Source organism: Solanum tuberosum, unplaced genomic scaffold, assembly GCF_000226075.1.
Source record: "Solanum tuberosum cultivar DM 1-3 516 R44 unplaced genomic scaffold, SolTub_3.0 scf00142, whole genome shotgun sequence".
Lineage (NCBI taxonomy): Eukaryota > Viridiplantae > Streptophyta > Magnoliopsida > Solanales > Solanaceae > Solanum > Solanum tuberosum.
Window position 1 is genome coordinate 27,106 of NW_006239067.1, and position 10,404 is coordinate 37,509.

Here is a 10,404-nt window from a genome sequence, read left to right on the forward strand (position 1 = left end):
AGATGTGATGGAGGTTACGTCTCTCGATTTGATAAAAAATAAGCGAAGTCGCAACTGAATACACTCGGATAACTTGTTTTTTTTGCAGCGTCTAAAATTTTGTTTATGAAGTTCTTTATGCATTGGAGAGGATTATATAGGGATTCTTATGAAAGATTTCTAATGGCCAAACACATACACAACCCCTTAAACTTGGCCCCATTTTTCATTTTGGCACTCCAACTTAGTCTTGTTCCATTTTAACCCTTGAACTCCATTTTTTCTGTTCCATTTTAACACGAATTACTATTTTTTATGATTTCTTTATTTTATATATATTCTTCAAATGCAACTTCTTATTTTAAATTGACACGTGTCAGTTAATTTTAGTTAAAAAAATTAAAAATTAACAAAAAATAATTCTTTTTAAAAAACATAATTTCTTTTTAAGAGTGTTATGTATTTTTGTGTGAAAAATAACCGACGAAATTGTGTTGGTTTTCTTTCTTAAAAATCACCGACAACCTAATAAAGTAAGTCGAGTTTTAACATTTTTTAGTAGTGTTATTAGCAATGAACAAGAGTCTTTTTTTACTCGTATTGAAGATGAGTTTTTTTATTCGTATTGATTTATATTAAAAATTAAAAGTGAGTATTTGCGTTAAATTTAGATAGCCTAGATGATAAGAAAAAATAAATAAGTAGTGTTATTTAGTTTAATTGAATGTTTAAGAAAGAAAATCAAAGAACTTTCGTCAATTTATTTTCATGCAAAAATACAGAGAAATCTCAAAAAATAATATTATTGTTTGAAAATTTTTATGTTCGTTCGCGAATGTTTAATTTTTTAAAAAGAATTATTTTTTGTTAATTTTTAATTTTTTTAACTAAAATTAACTGACACGTGACGATTTAAAATAAGAAGTTGCATTTGAAGAATATATATAAAATAAAGAAATCATAAAAATAGTATTTCGTGTTAAGATGGAATAGAAAAAATGGAGTTCAAGGGTTAAAATGGAACAAGGCTAAGTTGGAGTGCCAAAATGAAAAATGGAGCCAAGTTTGAGGGGCTGTGTATGTGTTTGGCCATTTCTAATCCTTCCACAAGGCATAATAAGGTGAATTTGGAATTTGAAAATTTGATTTGGATTGAGATATTCCATGTCCATTTTGAAGCCACATCACTATGGAAGGATGAACCAAAGAGTTAAGGAATGAAAATTATCTTCATTGACTTGGATAAAGGAAAGTTGATATTCTTTTTATTTGATTCAAAATCCAATCAATCTTCTTGTTTTTTTTCCCCTCACACCTTGCAAGGAAAATCAGACAAAAATAATGTTACTACTCACTAGACCCATCTATTTGAAATCAATATAGAGGGTCCACGTGGTTGTCGAGCAAGAATGTGTAAAAAAAATAAATTGATTGAGATCAATACAAGAAAATCATTTGTAGTGGCCTAGTTAAAATACGACGACAAGAAACAAATACTCTTGAAGTCTCAACAATGCATTCATGAAGACTCCAACTCTAGTCATCAAAATTTAGCAAGCCTACACGTAGAGAAGTCTTGAAAAATGAAAACACATTCATGAATACTTCAAGTCTTGTCGCCAAACTTCGGCAAGCCTACATGTCGACAAGTCTCGAAGTAAGGGGCATTTATAAATTGTATTGGGTTAAATTCATACGAAATTTGAATTAAATCCATGTTCGTTTGGGCTGAATGATTAGTTTGGGCTTTACAAATAAATAAGTCCATCTTATTAAATTCAAATCCAAGGTCCATTTCACCCTTGAAGCCCAAACTCATGCCACATGTCACAGTGACTAGACATCCAAGACCAATAAGGCGGCGCCACGTGTCCAAATGAGGTGGTAGTCCCAATCAAGTGCAAGAACCAATCACAACATGCCAAGTGTCAAAATGACATCCTTTGGCCAATCATATGCAACCTTGTCCACCCCCTACAACTATAAATAGGGGATGAACATGACATTCTAAGGGCATCAAGAAAGCTTTTCAACAAGCATTCTGCAATTGGAGGAAGCTACACCATCAACTACATAGCTCTTCGAAGGAGTCATCAACGAAGTTCTTCCCGGAGATCGACTTGAAACGACGAAGCGCTTTCCGACGTTCCCGGAGATCGACAACATCTCAAGGAGGTCTACATCATCCAACATTTCGAGAAATAATCTACTGAAGGCCCTCGAATCTTGGAGAATCTTAGGAGAGAGAACAACAAAATTGTACTCACAACGATTCATCAATAAAAATAATATTTTTCTTTTATTTATTTTGCTTGCAGTTGATTTTCAGCGCTTAAGGAAATTTGTTGCGAACACCATTAAATTAAATGTAATCTACCCATTTAGAATTATTAATTAATCGTACACAATGTTAAAGAAATTAACTAAAAATAACAAATATAAATCTTTTTTCTTCACAAATTCGCAAACCTTATTTATAATTCCCACAACCTTTCTCTTCTTCTTTCGAAAATTTGTCAGGAAGAAAAACAGCAGAAGTGAAGATGGGGGTTGATTATTACAAAGTATTGGGTGTTGATAAGAACGCTACTGATGATGATTTGAAGAAAGCTTATAGAAAACTCACCATGAAATGGCACCCTGATAAGAGCCCACAAAGCAAGAAAGAAGCTGAAGCTGAAGCTAAGTTCAAACACATCTCTGAGGCTTATGATGTATGCTTTCTTTGCTCAAAGTTTCAATCTTTTTTTTCCTTTATACTCTAATAGGTTCTAAATTTGAGCTTTTAGAACGTCTAGTGTTTATAATTTTGCAAAAAGAATGATGGGTTTATAGGATGATTATCAATTCATTAATTTTCTGAGTGTTTTGTATCGTTTCATTAACCAATCACTTGTTTCAATTCACCAAGGAAAAAGTCTCATTCTTTTAGATCCCAATTAATCTTTCATAATTTGGAAGTTTTGTGGAAGTTCGAATTGAATTAAGGGTTTATTGGTTTTTAATTTGGTGTCCATTCAATGTGTTCGAATTGTGTAACTATCAATATTACTGAAGAAAAACACTTGTTTTACAATCTTTTATAGTTGAAAGAAAAGTTTGAAAGATCACTAGTAAACAAGAAGTAGTTTTGCCCCAACTAGGTTAGAGCTTGAATCCAGAGGCAAAACCTGGATATGAAGTTTATTGTTTGGGATTCTAATCTTATCTTTTTAAATTACTGGGTTCTAAATTTATATAATCGTTTCCATATTCAATGGATCTTTTAAAATAAATTCAAGCTTTTGGCCGAACCTGTAATCGGCAGTCTTGCTCTGCCTCTGCTTGAAACATTATAGTGAAACAGAAACAAGGATTGATGTTTTTCTTTTGCAGCAAGCATCTAAACTGGGGAATCTGATTCCAATGATTTAGCTTTACAGATTCTTTTTTATTGGTGTTATTAGATATTATATGATTTGAATGTTAAATAGATGACTAATATTTTTCTGCATTAAATTTACTAGGTGCTTAGCGACTCCCAGAAAAAAGCTGTGTATGACCAGTATGGTGAAGAAGGGCTGAAGGGTGGGGTACCACCACCTGGAGCTGGTGGCCCTGGTGCCGGTTCAACCTACTTTTCTACCGGGGAGGATATGCTCCGTAAGCCAGAGAAGAAATCCAAGAAAAGCAATAAGAATGCTGCCACCGGTGGTCTTGGGGGAGAGAGTGATGAGTGTGAGGTTAAGAGAGAGAAAAAAAGAGAAGGTGGAAAAAATTCTGGAAAACCCAACAAAGTCAGTGATGAAGATGTTGTGAAATGTGTTGAGAAAGAGAAAAAGAATAAGCTGAAGAAAAGCTGCTTGAATGAGCCTTTTGACACCAAAACTAGTGCTCCTGCAAGTGCAACTGAAATGCGGGACAGTGACAAGGTAGTTGAGACCCTTGGTGAGGTCTCTGGTGGAGATGTTGTGGACGAGATTAGAAGGAAGAAGAAATCCAAGAAAAACATTAAGACTACCAACGGTGTAGAAATGACAAACACTGATATTAAAGCTAAGAGTGATGACTCTTACATCAAGAGAAAGAAAGAAAGAAAACATGGAAAACATTCTAGGAAGTTTAGTGAAGACAGCGACGAGGTTGCTTCGAGAACTGTTGAAGGGAATAAAAGTAGGAAGTTGAAGAAAAGCTGCGGGAATGAGCTGGAGAAAATGCATGATACTGAGGATATGCAGGAAGATGTTGCTGAAGTCAATGAAGGTGATATTTCTTCACCTATAGAGATGGAAGAAAAAAACAAAACAGACAAAGGTAATATCAAAAAGAGAAAAAGGGTAAACTTAGGACACAACTCTGAAGATCCTACACATGAGAAGAGTGAAAAGAGAGAGAGATTTTCTGGTCAGGTTCAGATTTTCCCTTCATTGAATGATCCAAGTGATGAGAATCATGAGATCGAGGAAGAAAATTTACTGCGTGGCAAGCGATTCTCAAAGCTAGAAGATGAAGTTGTCAAAGAAGCTGTTCATAAATACATTGAGATACATAACTTAGGCGAAGAAGGGCTGAAAAAGGTTTTAAATTCTAGATCTTATCCTGAAATTAAGGGTTGCTGGAAAGAAATAGGGAGAGCTATACCATACAGACCTTCTACTGCAGTTTACTCTCGTGGGCAGATCCTGTTTCGAAGAAGTGAATCACGTAAATGGACTGAAGAGGAGTATGAGATGGTGCTGAAGTTCCAGAAAGAGCATGGGAACAAATGGAGGGACTTAGCTGATGAACTTGGAAAACATCGGTGGCATGTGAAGGATACATGGCGAAGGCTAAAACATCAGAATAAAGGACAATGGACTCAGGAGGAATACCAGAATTTGTTTGATTTAGTAAACACCGATCTGAGACTGAAGCTTTCTGAAGAGAAGAAATCTAAGCATGGGATGCTACGGGATAATATTGCATGGGGTGCAATAAGTGAAAGCTTGTCCACGAGAATTGGTGCAAACTGCTGCTCAAAATGGTATGATCAATTAACATCACCCATGGTGGCCAAAGGTGAATGGGCGGATTCTGACGACTATCGCCTAGTTGATGCACTTTTTGAGCTCGACGCAAGCTGCATCAAGGATGTGGACTGGGACAATCTTCTTGACCACAGGGCTGGAGAGATATGTCGAAAGAGATGGAACCAAATGGTTCTTCACATAGGTCAACTTGGAAACATGTCATTTCCTGATCAAGTAGAAGTTCTAGCTAAGAGATACCGTCCGGATTTGATCCAAGTAAGAGAGGCTTGGGACAGTAAACCAGTCGTTCCATGACATGCCCATCACTGAGCAGTGATGTGTCTGAAGAGTTATTTCACAGCAACACATACTATTGGCAATCCCCCCCTCTCCATTTTAGTAATTATTAAAAGATTTTGTACAACATTTAGTAGACATAATTCGGAAGAGGTCCAGCACTGTGTGGTGGAAAGGAAATGGAAAAAATTTCACAGATTGATATTGGAAAGTTGTCTGTACTTTGTAGGGCAAGAGATCAATCAACTCCAGCTGCAACTTGAAACTGAAAATTTTGACAATGTGTTGTAATCATGGCTTTTATGTTTCTATCACAATTTTATTATCTGTAACGTATCTTTATTTTTCCCATATGCATGTGTTCAGTACTTAGGTAACCTTGAAACATCATGATGCTATTAAAATCACTCAGGACACTTGACACCAGAAGCGGGTAGAGACTATAAGGCTAACGATTATTGATTGTAGTTAACTGAAAGTTTGGTTTTGCTTACTGAATCAGCATAATTAGTACATTAACTGTTTCCCAGCAGTTTCTTTTTTTCCATATTATTATTTGTTGCTAAGTTAACCTTATCTCAAAAAAAAATATTATTATTTGTTGCTACACTTGTTTTATGCATTGCTATTTTGTCGTCTCTTTTTCTGACTTTCGTACATCAGTTACTTTTCTTTTGAGCCAAGGGTCTATCGGAAACATCTGTACCCGCCAAGGTAGAGGTAAGGTATGTACATACTACCCTTCCTAAATTCCACCTGTGTGATTAAACTGAGTAGTGTTGTTTTTGTATTCGCATGGTAAACAGATTGTGACATGCATGGTGAATGATTAGAACAAATTAAAATCTGACTTATGGAGTTACAGCACAGTTGGATCCACAACAAGAAGCACATATACATTTTTTATCTTAATATTCTGCATTTGGAGCAACATTTTGCAATATTTTTACATTGTGACAAAATCTCAGTATAAACTGTAATCTTAAAAAGTATATTAGGGTAGGGGTGGGGGTGGGGGTGGAGGGAGGCGTAAATTTTTTAAGATTACAGTTTATGCTGAGATTTTGTTCACAATGTAAAAAAGTATATACAAACTTAATTGTTTTAAGTTATTGGATTCTAAATTAATAATTTGTATATATCAATGCATTTCTTACTACAAATTCAGAATTTGAACTAAAATTATTGAGTTCGACTGAATCTATAATCAATACACTCGCTAGTTTGGGGTAGGGGTGGGGGTGGAGGGAGGCCAAAGAATAGAGCCAAAAGTCAATGAGTGGTGAGGAATACATTGCATTGTGGCACCACCACCAGTGTCACTTGTCATGATATATATATCTCTATAAATAGAAAAATCTGCCTAGCCAGATTTACTTGTCCACCTCAAGCAGTAACAACCTTTCCTCATCAGCACACCATGCTTGATTACGACGAGTTCAGAATTTAAATTTCTAATCTACCAGAAAATTAAAGCACAGAACGATGTCATCAACTTCACCACTTCTACTATGGTGCTTCTTGTGTTTGTGTCTGGCTACAACGATGACGATGACGATGACATATGCTCGTCTGCAGCCACGAAATCTCTTGGGCAATGGCCTTGGTAGAACTCCGCAAATGGGGTAAGATTTTGTTTTCAAGTTATAATAGACTGACTGTCGGTGCACAAAACTTATTACTATTTATTTGTGTAAGACATTGTTGATAGTCTGAATGTGATGTGCTAGTAAGACATGGTCGTTTGTAGGATCTATAAGAAAAGTGTTAAATATGCTTGTATTAGTTATGCTGATGAATGCCGGAGCTACCACCGTCTTCTTCCACAATAGCCGCGATCGGAGCAGGAAGAGATGGAGGTGGCAGCGGCGGTTGTATGGTTGGTTCATGAAGTGCCATTGATTATGTCATTCCCTGGCTGGTTAGCATTTTCAATTTGGACGGTTATGTATTACTAACTCTTTGTAGTTTTTGGTTCTGAAATTTGTGCATACATCTTCATCCATAATCAAGTCCCCAATGCTCTGCATCCATACGTCTCTTCTCCTCTCGGTCTTTTCAGTTTCTCTCAATTTAACAATAAAGCCCTAATTTAGACATCGAAAGCTTAGAAGATGAGTCACTAGACTTGCGAGTTCTTGTTCAATTGTGTATTTTTTTCAACTTTGAATTATTCTTGAAAGTTTTGATATTTCTATTCTAATTATATTTTTTTCCAGAAAAATTCCAAAAGGAATTTATCTTCGTGGATTTTAGAGCAAAAGAAAGCTTCAATCACTCGTCACCCTACATCCTGCACCATGGAGAAGCTTCAGCTCTTCCCTAGGTTTTTAACAATACTTTTGGGATTTTCCTTGAATCTCGAGTTTTTAGAATTTCGATGTGTATAATCTGATTGAATAAGGTTTACATTGAGGATAACTTGCTAGTAATTGATTTTTGGTTGGTTAGATTAACTTCTTAATTGATTTGTTAGTTGTTAATGAATTACCAACTGTATATCTGAGAGATATAATATTAGTTTCTATGTTTTAAGGTGGTGATGTTGGAGAATTATGCTTGTAATTGTAAAAGAAAGAAAGAACAGTGGAACATCTGTACAGGATTGTATGCTAAGGAAAAACTTCATTCTCTTTGAGTTTTAGCTATAGACACCTAAAGAGAACTAAGACTACTATAAAATTGTGTCATAAGTTTGCAAAGACTTTTGAATTTTGTGGTCTTAAACTAAAGACTACTGAATGTACAATAACAATTGTAGAATCATTGTGTTTGATGTTAGCTTATTTTGTTGTTTGATTGCAGACTTCCTTTTCTTACATGATCACATTGTTGAATATAGAAATAAACTCAAATGGTTTCTTGGGTATACTGCCCGTTACTACGTTAGTTTCAATAATCAGATGGCAAGTCCATGTTTGCATCTTTGAATTCAGAAGGTGGCTTTCATTGGGTGAATTGATTTCGTATATTGGTGTTATTTCTAGATGATTTTTTTATATAATCTCTTAACTTTACTCTTTAATAGCTGCAATATTTTTGGTGATGATAATACCCAACTATTGAATCACTTCAATGAATAGTGGTGGGACTGGAAGACACGTCGGTAACTGTCATCTGGAGGAACGTCCTAACATAGGATCATCCCAAGAGTTGCTGAAGATGTCATTTGAATTTAACACTGTGATCAATGTGCTGTTGGTGAAACAAAACAAATCAGAAGCTTGGAATTTGAATTTGTTGAATGTAACAGGGATGACAGTCCAGAGAAGAGACGGTCACTTGTCTTTGTATTACTTATGCCCAAGGTTGGACCAGCTCCTCTCCACCACCAAGACTGCAACCACTGGTGTCCCTGATTGATGGAACGCACTTCTATGTGCCACCTTCCTCAAACGGGAGTTAGCTCATGCAAATTTTTCAAAACAAACTTCTTGATCGTCCGTATTCATGTCTTGCAGCATGAGAAGTGAACAAGCATTATCTAGTAGATTTCACTACTAAGAATTCATTTTCATGGAGAGATAGTATCTGACAAATAGTAGTTTAAAGAAATTTCATCATCTTTAAAATGTGTTTCTATTTCTGCTCAACGTTTTATTTGGTTAACGTTATGTCTTAATTATTTTGGTAGGTTGAAGTTTTTGATTCTCATTGAAAGATGTATGACACATGAAATACAAGTTGTTCAGTGACTATGTCTGTAGAGTACTGCTGATTTTGGAGCTCGAGTTACTGATTTTGGAGACGGTTGATGTCAGTGCCAAGGAAAACAAGTCTATGCCTGTCATTGCAGGGTCTTGTAGTTACATTGCTCTAGGTTAGTGTATTAACTTTTTCACTTTCACTTTTCACTTATCTCAAATCAGTCATTGTTTCTGACTACCAACCCTTTATTGGAGAACAGTCTACACACACTAATGGGAATGACAAGATGCCTGTGAGGTTGGTGATGAAGGTGGATTCAGTCTAAATGTCCACAGTAACAGGGAAGGGCTTAGTTACACTGGCAAGGTCGCTTTCTTTTTGACCTTGCAGTTCTGTTACATTGTTTTATTTTTGGAAGTGATGGCTTTCTCATTGAAAAATTGGTGCAGATTGAAATTGGCATGAATGTAGAAACATCTGAGTTCTTGATCTCAGTTTCAAGATTGAAATTGGCATGGTGATGCCAAGCTAAGCAACAGATAGCGGCAATTGATAAGTAGAGAGTTACGATCTCTTGTTTGTTGCCTTTTAGGTAATGATTTTCCTTGTTTATTTGTTGTATTACTTTATGTGAGTTGTGACAAGAATTTTATGAATTCGATACTATTGTGGATTGTGACATACACCGAATTTGATACTGCTGTGTATTTTGTGCTTGGTGGACTGCAAATAGCGATGGTTACGTGTAAATTTAGGTATCATTGTAGATTCCAGAAGTGAATCATGTATCATTGTGAATTTTGGTATCATTGTAGATTGCAGTTCTTGGTTGTTGTTTTCTTTAATGCCTTACCAGATTAATGGCACAAGTATTCTCATTGTTCTTCCCCTGTTTAGCCTTTTCTTTTCTAATATAGTAATGCTTATCTCAAGCCTTCATAATGTCGGAATAGTAGGGTAATATGGCTATTTCTGAGATGTTGAACCCTTTCTAGTTTTTCGAATTAATTGTTGCAGAAAGTAAAAGAGGAAAGGAGTCCAATTTCCCATTTACTTCTAATGGAAGGACAAGAAAAGGAAAAATAGGAATTCCTAGACAAGTACTTGCTTTTCTGTTGCCATTTCCAATTAGAGAAGAACTTTATACTATTCTAGTTTATTTTGCTTTTGTTCAATTATCTGTGACCTTAATGCTGATGGAAATTTCTTATATTTGTGGAGATGCTTTTTTTTTTTTGGTAACCACTAAAAATAGTGGATATTTTTTTTATAAAATAATAAATGCTCCTGACACCAAAGGTTCAGGAAGCCAAAACATCATCCCAACAACAAATAAGTAAAAAGAAAAAACAGCCATTGATAAGGAAATAAAAATTAGAAACTTGTAGCTGCTATGGTCCAAAGACCATCGAGCTTGCAAGGATTTTGCTTCTTCTCGCGGTGGAGATGGTGGCTCGCCAGCAAATGACCCAGCGATTTATCTACACTACAG

At 35.6% G+C, this 10,404-nt stretch overlaps 1 protein-coding gene and 1 long non-coding RNA gene across 2 annotated transcripts; both read left to right on the forward strand.

The window, feature by feature from the left end:
• Positions 1 to 2,430: 2,430 nt before the first annotated feature.
• LOC102595897 (RNA polymerase I termination factor-like) lies at positions 2,431 to 5,777 on the forward strand. Its single transcript, XM_006352070.2, has 2 exons — positions 2,431 to 2,693; positions 3,486 to 5,777. The coding sequence occupies exons 1-2, from the start codon at positions 2,523 to 2,525 to the stop codon at positions 5,280 to 5,282; spliced, it is 1,968 nt and encodes a 655-aa protein (XP_006352132.1). The 5' UTR covers positions 2,431 to 2,522; the 3' UTR covers positions 5,283 to 5,777.
• A 556-nt stretch (positions 5,778 to 6,333) lies between these two features.
• On the forward strand, positions 6,334 to 9,598 carry LOC107061489 (uncharacterized). Its single transcript, XR_001474014.1, has 6 exons — positions 6,334 to 6,889; positions 7,051 to 7,185; positions 7,484 to 7,590; positions 8,293 to 9,084; positions 9,172 to 9,278; positions 9,362 to 9,598. It is a non-coding gene; the product is annotated as an uncharacterized lncRNA (long non-coding RNA).
• The last annotated feature ends 806 nt before the right edge of the window (positions 9,599 to 10,404 follow it).